General features: G+C 38.3%; 1 protein-coding gene across 4 annotated transcripts in view; it reads right to left on the reverse strand.

Annotated features, from left to right (window-relative positions):
- Positions 1-19,554, reverse strand: part of nbr1a (NBR1 autophagy cargo receptor a) — a 78,915-nt gene that overhangs the window by 19,143 nt on the left and 40,218 nt on the right. Inside the window, exons 10-19 of one of the 4 annotated variants that reach the window (XM_060848663.1) lie at positions 18,742-18,880; positions 16,264-16,548; positions 15,536-15,625; positions 13,815-13,979; positions 13,484-13,559; positions 10,484-10,591; positions 7,018-7,173; positions 5,904-6,008; positions 2,807-3,164; positions 1,946-2,052 (exon numbers count right to left, since the gene is read on the reverse strand). In XM_060848663.1, coding sequence (XP_060704646.1) covers positions 1,946-2,052; positions 2,807-3,164; positions 5,904-6,008; positions 7,018-7,173; positions 10,484-10,591; positions 13,484-13,559; positions 13,815-13,979; positions 15,536-15,625; positions 16,264-16,548; positions 18,742-18,880 — 1,589 coding nt within the window. Of the gene's footprint in view, positions 1-1,945; positions 2,053-2,806; positions 3,165-5,903; positions 6,009-7,017; positions 7,174-10,483; positions 10,592-13,483; positions 13,560-13,814; positions 13,983-15,535; positions 15,626-16,263; positions 16,549-18,741; positions 18,881-19,554 lie in introns of all 4 variants that reach the window. The other 3 variants (XM_060848665.1, XM_060848664.1, XM_060848662.1) reach the window with 3 other exon arrangements.

Raw genomic sequence — 19,554 nt, forward strand, 5'->3', positions numbered from 1 at the left:
GAAGCTGTTTTAGAGCCTCCAAGTCCAAATTACAGTAAACATTAATTAGAACCAAAACCAAACTAATACCAGGCATCAAGCAGACTTGTCTTATTAACTTAAACAAAATCACAACTCCATGTTATAGTCCAACAGGTTTATTTGGAAGCACTAGCTTTCAGAGCACTTCTCCTTCATCAGGTAGTTGTGGAGTATATGATCGTAAGACACAGAATTGCTATGTCTTACAATTTTGTACTCCACAACCATCTGATGAAGGAGTAGCGCTCCGAAAGCTAGTGCTTCCAAACAAACTTGTTGGACTATAACCTGGAGTTGTGATTTTCAACTTTGTATACCCCAGTCCAACACCAGCATCTCAAAATCTTGTCTTATTAAGACAGCATCCACTTCGTAACGAGTTTCAACCTTTATTGAAATTAACTCTTCTGTTTTTAATTAAAAAGTTTCCATGATTCCAGTTTTAATTCATCATTCAAAATAATAATAACATGGGCTGAGGAGTGGCAGATGGAGCTTAATTTAGATAAATGCAAGGTGCATTTTGGAAAGGCAAATCAGAGCAAAACGTATACACTTCATGGTAAGGTCCTGGGGAGTGTTGTTGAACAGAGACCTTGGAGTGCAGGTTCATAGTTCCTTGAAAATGGAGTCACAGACAGGAAAGGCTGCGTTTGATATGCTTGCCTTTGTTGGTCAGAACACGGAGTATAGGAGTTGGGAGGTCATGTTGAGGCTGTACAGGACACTGGACCGACCACTATTGAAATATTGTGTGAAATTCTGGTCTCCCTACAACCAGACTCCAATGAATACAGAGAATGCCTACAGATTGGAAACAGGCCCTCCAGCCTAACAAGTCCACACCAACCCGCCAAAGAGTAACCAACTCAAACCCATATCCCTACCCTATTATCCTACATTTACCCGTGACTAGCACACAGAACATGTATATCCCTCAACACTTTGGGCAATTTAGATTAGATTGGATTCCCTACAGTGTGGAAACAGACCCTTCGACCCAACAAGTCCACACTAACCCTCTGAAGAGCAACCCACCCAGACCCATTCCCCTAACACAACGGGCAATTTAGAATGGCCAATTCACCTAACCTGCACATCTTTGGACTGTGGGAGGAAACCGGAGCACCCAGAGGAAACCCACGCAGACAAGGGGAGAATGTGCAAACTCCACACAGACAGTTGCCTGAGGTTGGTCCCTGGTGCTGTGAGGCAGCAGTGCTAAACACGGAGCTTCCATGCCGCCCTCGGAAAAAGTTCAGAAAAGATTTACAAGGATGTTGCTAGGGTTGGAGGATTTGAGCTACCGGGAGAGGTTGAATAGGCTGGGGCTGTTTTACATGGAGTGGCGGAAGCTGAGGGGATGACCTTATAGAGGTTTATAAAGTCACAAGGGGCATGGATAGGGTAAATAGAGGAGGTATTTTCTGTGGGGTGGGGCAGTCCAGAACTAGAGACCATAGGTTTAGGATGAGAGGGGAAAGATTTAAAAAGGACCTAAGTGGCAACTTTTGCATGCAGAGTGTAGAGCATGTATGGAATGAGCTGCCAGAGGAAATGATGGAGGTTGGTACAATTACAACATTTAAAATGCACCTGCATGGGTATATGTATAGAAAGGGTTTGGAGGGATATGGGCCAAGTGCTGGCAAATGGGACGAGATTAGGTGAGGATATCTGGTCAGCATGGGCGAGTTGGACTGAAGAGTCTGTTTCCGTGCTGTATATCGTTATGACTATAACTGTCTTCAAAATTTGCAACACCAGCTGAAATACTCCAGTGCAATACAGCAGCCAACATTCAATTGAAAGCTAGAATCAAGAAAAACTAAAAGAACCAGCAATGAATACTCATGAAAAAGGGAAGCTACAACAATACAGCAATTGGCAACAAACATTTGCAACTGTGATATTCCATATTTACCATTGTTTTCTTGATGGACAGGTGATGTAACTGCAGTATCCTCCACATCAGCCATTACCAATACATCAGGCTGAACTTCATTTGAATTTAGAGTCGAAGTATCATTCCTTCAACAATAAAGCATGAAATCAAATGAAAATTTGTTGTCCATGCGAATTTAATTTATTACTAACTTAAATTATAAACTCAGGTCAAACATCTTCATTCTAACATTACAAAAAAAATGTATACTAGATTAGGGTTTTTAAATGTTTTCATGGAAGTGCCTCATTTAAATAAATGCTCCCATTGACAACCACTTCACTTCCCTCTAACTTCTTGCATGTATGAATTTTCATAGGTGTCTTGGGAATATTATTCATGAGTGTTTTTTTACAGGAAAGGTGAAGGTATTAGAATTCAGTAAAAACGCAACATGACCTGATTCTGTTTGACCCAGGATCTACACTACCTTAAAGAGACAATAAAAATCAATAAAAGGAACAAAAAAAACACAGGAAGTGTATTTGTTGCTAAATCAGGATCATAATGGATAATTGATTAACTTAGCTAACCAGTCGCAAACTGGATTCTCAGGAACTTGAATCATACAGGATATGTAGTTTAATCCATTAAAGAGCCAATAAAAGCTTTCTGAATGTTAGTTCTAAAACATTTTATAATCATCAAAATCATGAGTATTGTGACATTACTAAATTTCAAAACTTTGGCTTGCAGAAAGTAAATTATATGCTGTGGGGAGGCAATGCTGCAACTTAAACATTCCAAATGTAATCAGTGTAAATTTACAGATGAGAGTTATTTAAACAGAATACATGAGAACATTTACTGCAGTGTATATTACCTGCTAAATAACATTACCTTTGGTGGAGTAAAGGTGCAGACAGCACCTCTGGCTTAAGGGGCTCCATATCCAGTGTCTGAGATGTGCACAATATGTCATTAATGTTTTGCAACGGAAGTTTGTTTTCATCAACTCCATTTGCACTCTCATTCACCTCTGCATCTGATACCAATTCTATTTCATCCTCCATTTCTTCAGGTTGGGAAACGGCAGAACTGCATCTAGATTCTATCAGAGGACGACTAGTATCAAAACACTCTGGTAAGATGATTATGTAATCCTCTGAACACTCTGAGGACACTTGGCTTTGTATGTCACACTTCTCTTCAACATCTACAGTGGAACTATCAGCCACATCAGGTTCAAGCTCATTATCTGCAAATCAGAAGCAAACAACAGCTTATTCATTAAAAAATGGATCAATAACCTCGTCATCCATTTAAACTGCAGCTTAAATGATGCTCAAGAGTGACATGTATGAAATTCAAAGACTTGATGCTCATTCTCAACAAGATAACGGTTATGCATTGGCTTTTCCTTTAGTTTTGGTCACCATGATTGCAAAAGATTTTGAGAGATTGGAAAATACATTAAAAGGAATAAGGATGGCATAAATGCTGTATAATTCAACTGCAATCTAGGAATGCATTTTTCCAAGAGTTGCCTAGTAATGCAATGGCTTTACGGGATCTGAAGTACATGGCTCTGTAAATTATATTGGAAAGGACTAAGAAAAATTGGAATGGTGAATCTTTATGAAAGGTGAAATAATTTCCCTATCTTTCTGATACAGAGACAAGAATTACTCTGAATAGAAAATAATCCTTCTAGGCTTACAACAATATTACATTGTAATATCTAGTACATTTCGCTTAATTGAATTTTTAAAATAACTTTATTGTTGTTCTCAGAAGATTCCAAAATAAGTATGCTTAGCCTCATTCTGCAGAGTCTTAATAGTTGAAATTAATAGGATACTTACAAGAAAAAAAACTCTTGGCTGGGAAAGACAATACAAATCATTTCAAAATAAACAAAAGCGTACCACATGTCAGAAATTGTGTTGCTAGGCACTATCAGTAATGGAAAAAACAAAAAAACAGCATTTCTGAACATCTGGGTCAACTGATAATTGTAAATCTAACGATTGTCTAGCATCTTATATAAATACCAAAATGGAAGGTTAGGAAAGAATAATTCTGTAGAGAATAACTAGTCTCCTATCCTCCCAACGTCTATCCACTGTCGACAGGGAATATCTCGGAATGCACTCCATTTGTCAGGATGGTGTGGCTCCAATAACACCTGAAAAACTCATCATCATCAAGGATAAAGCAATCCAGTTGATTTGCACTCCGTTCATCATTTCCAGTATTTAGTTCCTTCCCCAAAGTGATAGCAGTGTGCACCATCTCAAAATGCACTAACCCAGCAAGGTTCTTTCAACAGCACTTTGCAAACCCTTGACTTAGCATCCCTAGTCTGTAGGTTTTCAAGGTTTAGTGTAAAGTTTCATAGCCGGTTGCAGTTGTAATGGATACATTCGTAGAGTTGGAAAATTGGTCTGCAGCTGTTGACCCTTTTCTAGGTGACATCCTCAGTGCCGTGGAACTTCCTGTGAAGCATTGCTGTCCTGTGTCGGTAGGAATTTGTTTGGTTTTGTTCCTGCTGCTTCCGGTTGTTCGTTGCAGTGGTCGGTATGTTGGGTCCAGGTCAATGTGTTTATTCATGGAGTCCGTGGATGAGCGCCATGCTTCTAGAAATTCTCTGGCTGTCCTCTATTTGGTGTGTCTTATCATTGTTGTGTTGTCCCAGTCAAATTTGTATTCACTATGTATAGCTACTAGGGACAGTTGGTTGTGGCGTTTAGTGGCTAGTTGATGTTCATGAATTCAGATCGCAAGTTGTCTGCCTGTCTATCCTATTCAGGTTGTCAAACGCATACAAGAGAAGCTGCATTTGGACCCTGTTCAAAAGGGTGACAGAACACGGTAGTACTCCCAATCCGCAAAGAGAGGAAGAAGAACACCACTCCAAAGTTTTTGCCAAGAACGGATATCCCTGCAACTTTAACCGCAGATGCCTGGCAGACAAACAACGTGATGAGGACATGCCATGACTCAACATACTAACCACTCTACCTTATATAAAACATATCTCGGAACTGACTGCCAGACTTCTCTAACCACTCTGATTCATGACAGCACATAAACCGACAGCCACGCTCAGACAACAACTCACCAGAACAAAAGACCCAATACCCACCAAGTGCAGGACAAATTGGTGTACAAGATCCCATGCAGCGGCTAAATAGGACAAACAAGCAGACAACCAGTGCCCTGCATTCCTGAACATCTACTAGCCACTAAACATCACAACCAACTGTCCCAAGTAGCTATACAAAGAGACAACAAGGACCACAAATTCGATTGGACAACACAACAATAATGGGACAAGCCAGATAATTTCTGGAAGCATGGCACTCATCCACAGACTCCATCAATAAACATGTAGACCTGGACCTAATATACCAACCACTTGCAATGAACAACCGAAACTAGCAACCACAAGCAGCAGAAACCAACCCAAATAATTTCCAACTGATACAGGACAGTAACACTTCACAGGAGGCTCCACAACACTGAAGATGTCATCTAGAGAGGGGACAAAATGCCTACAAACCAATTTCCCACCTCAGCGAACATACCCATAACAACTACAACCCTTGACCTCTATCAACCTGAAACACAAAGGCAACAAATGCAGAGGATCAACACAAATATAACCTTGAAAATTTTCCTTCAAGCCATACATTATCTTGACTTGGAGCCATATCAGTGTTCTTTCAATGTCATGAGTGAAACTCGTAGAACTCCCTTCCAATGAGCACTATGGGTGAGTCCATATCCTCAAAACTATAGTGTTTCAAGAAGGCAGCCCACCACCACTTTACTAGGGCAACTGGGATGGGAAATAAATGCTGGTCTAACCTATGAAACCAGATGCCACAAGCGATTATTCACTTTATGTGACTGACAGCCATGACTTTGTTGAACAGTGGCAGATTAAGTTCTTATGGATAGAAGGGCGACTCTTGTTCCAAAGATCTATTACCTTTCTCTGGCAACACCTGTTCTTCTGTGGTCAGAATGATCCCACCAGGTTTTCCTTCTTTGATGCCAACAGAGCAACAGGTTTCTTGCAGATCTTGGGAGGAGCCTGGTAAAAAAAATGAAAAAAAAAATTGGCTGAAAGACTAATGGATAACTTTTGCCTATACTTGGGGAGAGAGAAAGACAGTCTATAAATGATTAAAATGCACTTATCTCCCTTTTAATTTGCCTTTATCACCAGAACAATTAACAAAATCAGAAAGTGATGATGCTACTCATTCCAATTTGCTGTTTTTCTTAAACCATTGATGTTAAGAAATTTTGAGGACTGCACATGTAACATGAAAGTAAAATTCTAGAACTTCTACAACTACTCAAGCACATTTCGTTTGTTTTACTTCTCCCCTTTTCTCTAAAATTTACTTTAAAAATAATTCTCATAATTCTTAAAAACTGAATAACATACATCCTCTACAACAACTAAAAACATCATTCTTTCATTGATATTTTAAATGCCATCGTGTAACACTAATCACAAAAATGATTAATTACAGTTAAGACAATTTTATATAGAACAAAGCTTACTGTGGAAGTATAAATCTATTACTCATTTAGTAAGACTGTAAAAATTACTGCAAGTATGCCAAAATGGTAGCATAGCCACAACATCAAAAAGACCCTACATGATCTTCAGTGTACAGTTTATAGAAATGATCAGATGTTTTTAAAAGTCTGATCTCCAATATTACTATTTCAAGATGTTTACTTTAAAGAAACTATTTTGCTCCAAAGCAAATAAGTAGCGTCAATCAAACAACTCCACTGGAAAACAAGGGAGCAATCTAGAATAGAACACTAAACAAGAAATAATTTTTCACCTTAACAATTCTCCATTTGAGAAATAATAGTACTGTCAAACACAGCTATTTCCTAGCAACAAACTGAACTATTTATCATCATGAAACACATAAAAGATGACTTATCCACTGAGGGGTTATTATAAATCCTACATTCAACCCTCCACAAATGTTCAGAGTTTCCACACAAATTTACAATGCTAATGTGGCACTCAAGTCAATATTGTTTAGTATTTTTAACCCCCGACAAATGCTTACTGTCAGGTTTACCCCTGCGGCGTGGCAGCAAATCAGGTGCCTCATCTAAAGCTAGAGAACGAATAACTGTCTCACAGACAAATTGAGTTCCACTGATGTCTTCCTCGCCTTCTTCTAAATGAGGATGATCTGTTGGCTTCTCCATCAGTGTCATATCTGTAAGGAAACAAGCATCAAAAACGATGCAAATGACCAAATTTAAAACTAGGTTGATATCTTGATACCCATCTTGTAGAAATTGCAGGATTAAGTGAGGCAGAATATTCAGAAGTGCAACTTCTAATTTCCATACATAAAAGTGTATACTTCAAAACAAATAATAAGAAAGCATCCTTTATACAACTGTAAACAGTAGTTTCCAAACCACTTAAGTGATAACCCAATGTTCAACCAAGATATCTATCCAAGTATTGACCACCGCAGTATCATTTATTCAGTTTATCTTCAACCCATCTTTGGGATTCAAATGGTGCATTTATTTGCTCATGAATAGCTATCCTGTAGGCAATAAGAATCAATCTCTGAATGTGCAGAAGAGGTAGATCAGTAAGAGATAAGCTCCTTATCATGAAGGCTATTAATAATTGTGTTTTAAAACACTGAACAATTTGAATGGCACTCATTTATTTTTTCTGGTGCTGATCCACAAATGAGCAGAATTACTGAATTCAAATACACAATATATATGACACTTTTAAAAGAGAATGGTGTTTCAATTCTCTGATTAGTTGCAGCTTTGAAAAAAAATTGAATAAAGATAAGCTGTCAAAATGCCCATAAATCCAAAGACTTTTGTTATGCTTTGTACATTACATTACCAGGAAACATAATTCAAAATACAAACAGCAAATCAGGAACTTAAAAGCTCCAGGCATAATTCTCCCATTTTCAGACAGTGTTTGCCAAGTGATATTTATGGCAGCCAGTCCACCTTGACAATCTTCCATTCTTCACCTCACTAACAGCTGTTTGGTACCCTAGCCATGGATTCACGTGGCAAGAGAGACAGAAGTGATCACTACTGTCAGGACATCCATACCACTAGTGGCATACTTAAAGCATAGCACCACTTCAGATGCTGCAAGCTAGCAACTGCCCTTCACAATGTGGTGCTCGACTATTATCATTGAGGAAATGGCCCAAAAAGGTAAGTTGGCCTTCTACTTTATGGCCAGAGCAAAACATGGCTGCTCATTTCGAAAGAGGATGACCTCCATCTCAAAAACCAACTCACTAAGCTTCAATATGCTATTCTACCCTGCAGTCCTATTAACTCCACTGCTAACTCACTCCTAAATCTGCACAAAGCTTCAATCTTTCTTACAGAACTAATTCTTTTGCCAGCACTAGTAGCACCCAGAGAACCTCCACCCATGAAAGATGCCACTCAAGGGATGCTGTAGCAAGGAGTTCACCTACACCATCCTCAAAGACTTTCAACTTGGTGGATTCTCAAACTAGAATATACTTGGAACCACAATCTGGTGAGGCCTTCATTGACATGTCTCCATGGGTGACTGTGGAAGAAGCACCCCAAGTCTCTGTCATTCAGAGAACTGTCAGAGATCAGAAATTTGCTCTGTCCCAGTTAGACGATGATTCCATATACACTACCATTAAAGAAGTTTTCAAAATGCACAGGAAAAGCAGACAGGTTTGTTCACAGGTAGTTGGTAAACTGGTCACCCATTTGACTGTTCAATGGTCCCCACTGTGGCAAGCTGTCTTCGGATCTTTCTGCACTAAAAAGCAATGCAAGCCAGCATTTGCAGTCCTCACTTTCTCCAAGCCACAGATGGCAATCTCCAAGTAAGCATAAAGTGAGTGAATAAGAAAGCAAGCTAAAATCCTTAAGATTCAAGCTGTGTTGATGCATGAGATGATGTGCTCTCTGTCAAAAGCATGCCATGTTTGCATGTCCCTGAGCTTCCAAGTGTTGAAGCATTGAGAGATATGGTTCAAAAGCAACTATTACGATAGGGTGAGGCTGGTACCATGACAATGGTCAAAAGAGAGTGCAGGGATGTTATGCTGCATACACAGTTGGATGATGACAGGTACAACCATTCAGCAAACTGCAGTTGCCAGGTACCATTTGGGAATTTGTGCCATTTAGCTTCTCAGGCAAGGAGAGGGGAATTAGAAGTGATAATATAAATGAGTTGGACTAACAATGAAATTTAAATACACATAAAAAAAGGTAACACTGCTTATTGGAAAGATTCTGAAGCTAGCATTTAACCCTGAAGAGGGGAATGGTCAAACTTTGACATCTAAATTCAGATGTTTTTCATTCTCACTGTATATTCCCAACCTTTCCATCATTACCTAGGGAGGGAAAAGCTCCACCCACAGAAACACTTGTAACTTAAGATTTCTGATAGTAAAATAAATGAGTTATGGTTGGATTAAAATAGAAGCTCAAATAAAGATAAACAAACAGTGTTAAAAGAAATTGAATTTTTCATCATGGAGAAATTATTGTTTTCAGTGAGGGCATTTAGCAATACTAAATGAGTTTTGTACACCATTAAAAACCCAGTTACACCTCACTCAGTAAATATTACAAAACAATTTATCAAGGTTACTTGAAGGGATAACAGGGCAAGAGTAGCTGTTGTTGTCTTGTTATTCCATTGAATTCCATCTTCTAGCTGGTAGGGTTTGGGGCTGGTCATATCCTTGCATAACTATTACATCAACAATTGCTATTTTTGGAATTCTGTGCGATCTCGCAAAGTTGCAGTTAGCAGTTGTCACGACTGCCACCACAATAATCTTGGAGTAAAATCTTCCTAAAAAATATCCTATTTAAATTTTATCCATTTTATTTAATTCAAACTTCCCTTGGCACGATGTGGAGGTGCCAGCATTGGACTGGGGTGGACAAAGTTAAAAATCACACAATACCAGGTTTTAGTCCAATAGGTTTATTTGGAAGTACTAGCTAGCTGATGAAGGAATAGCGCTCCGAAAGCTTGCACTTCCAAATAAACCTGTTGGACTATAACCTGGTGTTGCGTGATTTTTAACTTCCTTTGGCACTGCAGTGAAGAGATTCAAAATGAAAAACCGGATATATTAGATGCCATCCCCTGAAGAGAGGAGAATGATAGACTTATGATATACTTAAAGTCCAGAAATTCATGGGAAAGCAACAATTAAAAAATCCAATGAAAGATAAAATAAGTTCAAAATGAAGGATAATTTTAAAGTCTGCCAGTGTAAATTCTACCAATTTAATGTGAAACATTAGCAAAAGTTTTACACGGAACTTGGGATTCCACTTCACCACTAAATGCAGTATAACTACACAGTTCAAATCCAAAAAGGTAGAGAATGCAACACAAGGTGAATTTAACATCAAAGATGATGTTGTTCAGAATACAAATGCATTGAATAACAACTATAGCAAACCAAGTTGTTAATTCCAAGTCCACAGTATCTAATTAAAAAAATTTCTCACCAAACCGTGACTTGAAAATCGCTTCACTTTCCTCTTCAATCTGACCTAAGCCTGGCCTCTCCATCAGTGGGCCATCATGTGGCAAAGGTGACATACATGGAGTCATGTCTTGGAAACAAAAACACAATGTTAAACTTAAAAATTACATGTAAAAAGATACAAGTTTAAGAAAAAAAAACTTTAAAAAAGGAATGTTCAATGAGCACTTTTATAGATCAACACTTAAATAAGTGAAGTGATACATAAACTTAGAAATGGTAGTTACATAACTAGATACTTGCTTAATTATGGCACAGAAACAAGACACTTGGCCTAACTGATTTATGACAATATTTATGCTTCACATGAGCCACTTCATTATGCCTTTCGATAATAACTGTTTATTCCTGTCTCTTCACCTATCAATCCAAACAAGCTTCCCCTTAAAATGCATTTGTGCAGCTTTCCTCAACTGTACCATTTGGTAGCAAGTTTCATGGGCAAGATGGTTTTTCCCAAGTTCCTGTTTTGATGTATTACTGGCTAACTGATATTTACAAGTCCTTGTTTTTGACTTACCCACAAGGACATGTTCTTCATGATTTTGCAATTAGAGGAACCTCGATTATCCAGCATTCAATTATCCGAATATCAGATTATCCAGTAAGATTGCAAGGTCCCAATACTTGGCTAAACTATGTTATCCAGCATTTGATTAACCGAACAAAATACTCCCCGTCCGTGTCCTTCTGATAATCAAGGTTCCTCATAAAAACATTCAAAATTTTAAACAACCTCAAGCAGGCTTCTTTTCCAGGCCCGAGCCTGTTCAGTATTTTTCTGATAGTTGTAATCAGAGCTCCCAACCTTATAAATCTACTTTTACATTTCCACCACAAGTAATTTTGGCATTATTGAAAGCGAACACCCTGGGGGGACAGGTTTATCATACGAGGTTGGGTTGACTTAGCCTGTATTCACTAGAGTCTCGAATAATGACAGAGATTCCCAATGAAATTCTGATGAGGACGGACAGACTGGATGCAGGGATTTTCTTTCTCATGGCAGATATGGCACGATTTGGAGGTGGGGTGGGAGTGATAGAGGGAAAGGGAGAGTGAGAGGACAAAAACAAGTGTCCAGATCACGGGGTCTCAGATTACATAGTAGGCTACTTCAGGTAGAGAGGAGGAAAATTTCTTTAAGAGGTGGGAAACTTGTGGAATTTTCTCTACCATTGATGACCGTGAGGTCCAGTCACTGAATATATTTAAGGAAGTCACTGAATACATAAGTAGATTCCTAGAAGATAGAAGATGTTGAGCAGTATGGGGTTGTGGGGGATGACGGGGGTGGGGGGGGGGGGGGGGGGGGGAAGAAAACATATCACACGAAGTTAGAGAATCAGCCATGATCATGATGAATGGAGACAGCAGGTTCCTCTTTTGTGTGTTTGTACCGCTGTTTCACTTTTGTATTTTGGAGGTGGGAACTGCTCACAGCACTCCAAGTGCAGTTAAGATTTTAAATTCTACTACTCCATAGTAAATTTAGGCTTCCAACAAGGAAACAGTCCTCCGGGCAGACTGACTGGTTAACCTGCACTGGTGTAATTGTCTTGATTTGTTACCATTTAATGCAAGTTTACAAACTGATGTCCCTATTTTGGTCATTACCAGGAGGAACCACAACTTATTATGCAGAATTGCCATAACCTGTTAGATTACAGAGAGAATAAAGGCACATATTGACTTTATTCAATTTTGATTACTTTGTGAACAAATCTAAATTTAGCCCAAAAGACATGAAAAATAACTGAAACATTATTCTATGCGCAAATTGATGATTATCCAGTGCATTACTGCACACAGTCCTGCAGTAACATTTCTCCAGTCACACTGCTAATTGCCACAATACATATTGTCATTATCCTGCCACAAGTACAGACGACCTCCAAATCTGAAACGATATCAACTATGGAATAAATGCACAATGTAAAAAAAAAGAGAGACAAGGACATTACAGGCAGTAACAAAATCTTGACATTTAAATGAAAGTACAATTTATAATGTTGGAAAAACCTTCCAGTCTCTACTGTGACTAAGCAAATCTTATCCATCTCTTCATTATTCTATTTACAACCCTGAAAAAAAACTTCATAGCTTTGTTTGACAAACTCTAATATGATAAAATTGAAGCCCATTAACAATTGGCAGGAATATGGATTAAAATACAGAAAGCAGCTGACCCATTTGGCAATTTAAATTCTACAAATGGTCAATTTTTCAAAATATTTTGGGTTCAATCTTAATTTTGAATCACTTCTCTTCCAAATAATCTGAATGGAAAACAGAAACAAGTTTATATCTCTCATTGTAATTGAATATGCATTTCTTCATACCAGACATATTGTAGTAAAATTATATTGTATTAGGTTAATTTAATTAGAGGATGACATTAGCTTGCTTACTCTATTACACCACAGAGAAATGTTTTCAATAGACTATACCGATTCAATTCCAGTCAAAATGCTAAAGGTTTTCTCAATTTGAATCAAGTTTCAAGTCTCACAGAATGATCGAGAGGTAGTTACTAGCTCAATCCAAGTCTGAAATAAGGAGCATGAATCTGTAGTCGAGCTTTTAATAATCACAGATGAAAAATTAGTAATTGGTCAAAGACCTATACCATCACAGCAGTCACAGGCTGCTCTATAAGGCACTGCTGTAGTGATGAAGCATTTCTGATGAAGGGCTTATGCCCAAAACATTGACTATCCTGCTCCTCGGATGCTGTCTGACCTGCTGTGCTTTTCCAGCTCCACACTTCTTGACACTCTTCTAATGATAATCTTACATTCTTAACTGATGCTTTTAACAATAAGCTTGATTTACATCTTAAGACTAAAATGCAAAAAAGTGAATTAAATGACTCAGATTTTCTATCAAAATAGAAGTTAAATAACAAGGCTTGTTAAAGCTGTACCAACTCTTTAGACTATTCAAGTAACTTAAATCTTACCAACTGGGGTGTTGTTTGGTACGTGCTCCATTTCTTGCACAATATTTATATCCAACAGTTCAAATGAAAGCAAGTCCTGGAATATTAAGCAAACAAGCATACAATGATGCCTTACTGCAGTCATCCTCAAAAATGTGTTCTCGACATTAGAATTCAGACAGTATTCCAATCTTATGGGTAAAAACAAGTTGTGCTGTTTTAGGAGCTGCATTTATCCACTGCATCAGTTCATAATGTGCAAATCATGTCAATAAATGTATTTCTACAAACAAATCAGAAACAAAAAATACTTATTCAGTGTAGTTCAGGATTTGCAGCATATGCTATATACCTGAGCAGTCAGAAGGTCTACAGATGGCACCATCGTGTACAGATCTCTATTCTGGTCTTTTCGCTGAAGTTTGCCCAACGCAATGCCTGCTGTTTTTGCTGACTCTGTTGCTTCAAGATCAGGCACAGTTGGTTGTTTCTCAGTTTCTTTATTCAAGGAGGCCTGCTTCTAGAAAGAAGGTAATTATAACTTTTATCCATGTTGGTCAAAGCACTATCAAATTCGAACTGATCAACTGAAATGTTTGAAATCTATTTCCACATTTCCACCCCCCCTCCCCTGTTCCATTTAAGCTTTTGCTAATTCTTTGGAACTATTAAAGGCAATAGCGGATAGTCTACAACAGCAGGAGAAAGTGAGGACTGCAGATGCTGGAGATCAGAGCTGAAAATGTGTTGCTAGAAAAGCGCAGCAGGTCAGGCAACATCCAAGGAACAGCAGACTCGACGTTTCGGGCATAAGCCCTTCTTCAGGAATTCCTGAAGAAAGGCTTATGCCCGAAACGTCGAGTCTCCTGTTCCTTGGATGCTGCCTGACCTGCTGCGCTTTTCCAGCAACACATTTTCAACTCTACAACAGCAGTCAGTTAAACCTTTACGTATCACATGAACAAAAAAATATTAAAATGGACAGTTACAGAAAGTTAAAAGGAACAAATGAGTCCAAAGCTAAAACTTATGAACTAAATTAAACAACAAGGTCGGTCATAGAGATGTACAGCATGTAAATAGACCCTTCGGTCCAACCTGTCCACGCCGACCAGATATCCCAACTCAATCTAGTCCCACCTGCCAATGGATGGGGCTTGTGCACAAGCCATAAAGCCAACTACTTTGATCCCTTGTCTAGACAGAATTACCTTATCAGTCAGTCTTGATTACAGCAGTGACAGGGATAGCAAAGTGTGCATGCTGATTGTGCAGATCAACAGCTTTGGACTAAGCTGTGATGTCTACAAGCAATAATGGCCTGTTAATACTCAATGATCTAGATAACATGAATGGGATTCTTTATTGGGACAGGACTAACATTCACCAGAGAGATGCGCCTTGGCTTCAGACAAATTTCTCAACTCAAGTTAATTAGAATGCATATTCTTCCATCTCCACCAGGAATTCATGCCAGATTAGGATGGCTAGCTAGCAGTGGCAAGGATAAAGATGTGAACCAATTTGAAAGAAGAAAATCATTTTAGCTTCAAATCTTTACCATAGCTAATATGGCTCATGCATAGTTATCTGAGATGGTAAATAAGATCCTAACAATCAAACTCTGTGATCAGTTGTACCAGCCTCAAACTGCTGGACACTAGTTCATTTGGGGCAATTTAATCTGCTCTGAAGATGATTCATTGGACCCAAAACATTAACTCTGACCTCACTTCACAGATGCTGCTAAACCTGAATTTCTCCAGCAATTTCATTTTGTTTTTTTTTCCCCCAATTTAACTTGCATGAGCCAAGGGTTAGGATGGGTGGGTGGACATGATAGACAATGCTGGTCCTCCAGTATCTTCACATGCCTGACCTTGATCCATTGAGAAAAAGTAGTGACAAAATTGAAGATCCATGTTTTCAAACATTAACAATAATGTAGAAGATCAGAAAGGGAAAAAAAAGAAAGTAACATTCCTTTTAAAGGAAAAAGATTGAAATGCCCAATGATAAGCACATAAGCTGAGAATTCTCAGCTCTCCAAAACATGGATTTATCAGTGATTACTTGTGTAGTTGCTGTGCCTGCACATTCCACTTCTTCAGGATCAGGAGCAACGTGCTGCTCTTCATTACCCGCAGCCAAAGGAGCTTGAATCTAAAGAAGAAAATTCCAACTGTATTATTCTACGATTAACTCAATTACTGCATCCTCAAGTACTCAAATAATTTTACAACTCCCCCCAAGTAAGTGGACCTCAGTCAAAATGACAACAGAACATCTGCATGATGTTGGTAACGATCCCTTTTTTTGTTTAAAATGAGTTGGTGAAGAGAGTTCAGTGTCTAAAAACTGCATGGCTATCAGCAAAATGCTCATCCACATGAAGCATCTGTGCAAACCTAAACTGCACAGAGTCAACTATCTCTCTGCTAGACAATGAAAAGGAACAGGAAATAAACCGCAGGCTCTCACTTCATTTGGCTTTAGTGTAATCAGGTATAAAACAGAATTCAGATATTTAACTTACAGGAACATATTCAAAGATGGCCACGTTTCTTCACAGCAATGAAAAAGTATTAATAAAATTATTTTGCTATTGTGTTCACTTGAATGTGTCATAACTAAGCGAAGCAACCAGGCAAATGTGTATGTTTTATTTGCATTGCGGTATGCAATGTGTGAAAAAGGGCAAATGATGTTTTTATGCAGTTTGGTCACTTGAACATACAATACAAAATTTTACCCCAAAAACAATTTACATTGAGAAAAATATTTGAAGTCAATCAACTTACTCTATTGTCAGGAGATCTAGTCTTGATAGAGCTAAAAAGGGAGGTTTCATTTCCATCTACAGCTTCAGTGTGCAATGGTGAGTCAATAATAATGCTGCACCATACTCTGGGCCCAAATTGCTCGCCTTTATGAGTTAAGCGCCAATGTGAAGTGTAAGTGCCTTCAAAGGTGGGTGCAACAAATTCCACTGACACAACACCAATGTCTCCTGGTTGTAGGAATGGAACAGAAACTTCCTTTTTAGCAGGAGAAACCAGGATGAGGTTGCCCCACATGAACTGAAGCTGTCAAAATATGAAAAGTATAAATGAAATGAATTTTAATAAGCACGAGAGTAAACTAAGTCTGGCTTTATTTAAACAAAATCTGTCCATACACAAAAGATGTTAAAGGGAATTGACAAAGTAGATGTAGAGCAGCTGTTACCCCTTATGGGACAATCTAGAATGGGGGGTGAGTTTGAAGACAAAGTGTAGCAGATTTATAACAGAAATGAGAAGGAAGCCCTTCTCTAAAAAGATTAGATTCGATTCCCCTACAGTGTGGAAACAGGCCCTTCAGCCCAACAAGCCCACACCGACGCTCCGAAGAGTAACCCACCCAGACCCATTCCCTCTGACTAATGCACCTAATGCTACGGGCAATTTAGCATGGCCAATTCACTTGGCCTGCACACCTTTGGACTGTGGGAGGAAACCGGAGCACCCAGAGGAAACCCACACAGACATGGGAGAATGTGCAAACGCCACACAGACAGTCGCCCATGGCTGGAATTGAACCTGGGTCCCTAGAGCGATGAGGCTGCAGTGCTAACCACTGAGCCATCTTGCTGCCCTATGGGACAGTGCCCAAGGGACATGAATCTGTGGAATTCATTACTCCAGAGCATGGCAGCAGCTAGGATACCAAATAAATTTAAGGAAGATATAGACAGATCTTTAATTGGGAAGGGGTTCTATGGCGAGTGGGCAGTAAAGTCGGGTTGAGGCGAACGGGAGATCAGCCATCATCAAACTGATGAATGGAGCATGCTCAAGGGACTGAAGTACTTACTAACATTCCTAGTTCTTATGTTCTCCCTTCTCACAAACCATTTGGCAACTGGTCAAGACTTTGTAACTTAACTGAATGTCTTGGATCCAGATTTTTACTCTTATTGATCAATGTTGTCAGCAGTTCAGGAACTCGGAACTTTTTCGTTACTACCACTTATTTCAACACTAACTTCCACTAAATGAACAACAAATAGGGATCTGTGCAAAACAAACTCAGGAGTCACTTCTTCTACTGTTACTGAACATATATTTAGATGACCATAATAACAACGTTTCTTATTGCCTTCATTTCAAAATAAAAACCTTCCCCTCTTACTACTTCCTATAATTTCTAATTTGGGTTTTGTAATGTTCTTGGACAAATTTGCATTTGTCTTGCCTCTCTCCAAGACTGTACAGTATATTTCATTGACAAAAACAGATCTCATCTTTCAAATTATGTATACAAATCCTACCACCATTCCATTAATTTTTGCCTGTAATACAATACACTATACCCTTACCATTCGCAGAAATGCTTTGTATTCTGGATCTAGCGTTACCAAATTTTCCTTCCGAACTGTTCTTTTAACTCACTGCAATTTGCCTTTCTGGGAAAGTAGCACAATTCAAAAAGCTTTTCTTTCACTGAAACCCAATTACATTTAGATCATCTTCTTGCTTCTCTTATTCACGTGCATCAAGGATACCTACTCTCTTGTTGATTAAAAATAAAGCCCTGAACACACAGCAAATCACAATATACCCGACTCAACACAAACAATGTGTCTCTTCCAATTTATTTTCAATTAATTGCTTGGTCCCAGAGCAGTGGTTTTTACTTGCTTTGTTTTGTTTAGTATAGACAGTCTTCAATTTAATTCTAAAGAATGTGATTGCTTTCCTGCAATTTCCTAGCCAATTCAACTGACTTATTTTTAGATCCCAACTTCTTTAATTCTTTAAATTTGATTAACAAAATGGAATAACAAAATGTAAAATTTACAGTTTGGTCAGAGTAGACAAAAACACGACACACACACACACACACACACACCCCATTCCTCCAGGATTTATCTGACTTCAAGAGTGATTCATTATCTTGACACAACACAATTGAAACACTGGCATTGGGAAATCACTGTGTTTGGCCTGTTGTTCTTCACCTTCCTGCACTGATTCAATGAAGACCAGACCGTGCATGACTCAATAAGAAAGAGAGAGCAGATGTGCATGATATATAATGATCCTACACATGAAAAATACATTTAGAATGCATTGATGTGACAGGCTATTAAAAATGTTGCTAATTGTCGTATTCAAATAGGTTATCCATTTACACCCGCAAAATTCAAGTTTGATTATAACCATTTATCAGTTAGCTATCAAACTAGACATGAAGAAATATTTTCGAAATTGTAATATAACAAAAAAGCAATTTACTTTTGTAGCAGATGTCCAATTAGCATTGCCTGTGTTCTTCATTCTCCAGTGTTTGATAAATTTGAGTCCTGGCTGAAGAAAAGTACCATCTGGAAAGTTCTCATCCACAAATTCAGCACCTAATGTTAAAATAACAGGCCTGCAAAACGAAATAAAAATACGAGTAAAAACAAAGAGAATAAAGCAAGACTACTTTGTGTTGACAACAACTTAACTGTTAAATCCAAGGGAAAATTCATGAAATGGTGCAAAGTAGATTTAGCGAAAAGTTCCATGGTTAAGGATAGGGAGTTGTTTTCCTCAAAAGGGTCTGTTTCCATGCTGTACATCTCTATGACTCTATGATTCTAAAACATTTGGTTGAGTGGAGATTTGATACATGTGCATAGGAATCAAGTGGGGAACATGATTGACTAAATTATTCTTCAGAGAGGCAGCGTGGACTCAGTGGACCATACTGACTTTAATTCATGAATCAAATTATCTGAAAATGTCAATCTTTACCAGACAGACTTAACAGGCTACCCAAATATGAATGATCCAGTATGAAAATGATGACTCTCCACGAGCTATCTAGGTTATCAGGATTTAGAATGGATTCCAGTCCCACATACCTCCAAAACACAATAGAAGCCAAATTTTCTGTGAATGTATTTTTTTATTTCTGTTGCCAATTTTGTGATAATGCACAACTCACTTGTAAACATACAGCTTTCAACTTCAGTCATTATGTATCCCCTAAAATTGTCAAATTTAAATATTAGCTTTCAAAAAAAAATCTATTTGAGTGCACACTAATGAGAGACCAGTACC

The sequence above is a fragment of the Hemiscyllium ocellatum genome, chromosome 32, assembly GCF_020745735.1.
Source record: "Hemiscyllium ocellatum isolate sHemOce1 chromosome 32, sHemOce1.pat.X.cur, whole genome shotgun sequence".
In the NCBI taxonomy this organism is placed as follows: domain Eukaryota; kingdom Metazoa; phylum Chordata; class Chondrichthyes; order Orectolobiformes; family Hemiscylliidae; genus Hemiscyllium; species Hemiscyllium ocellatum.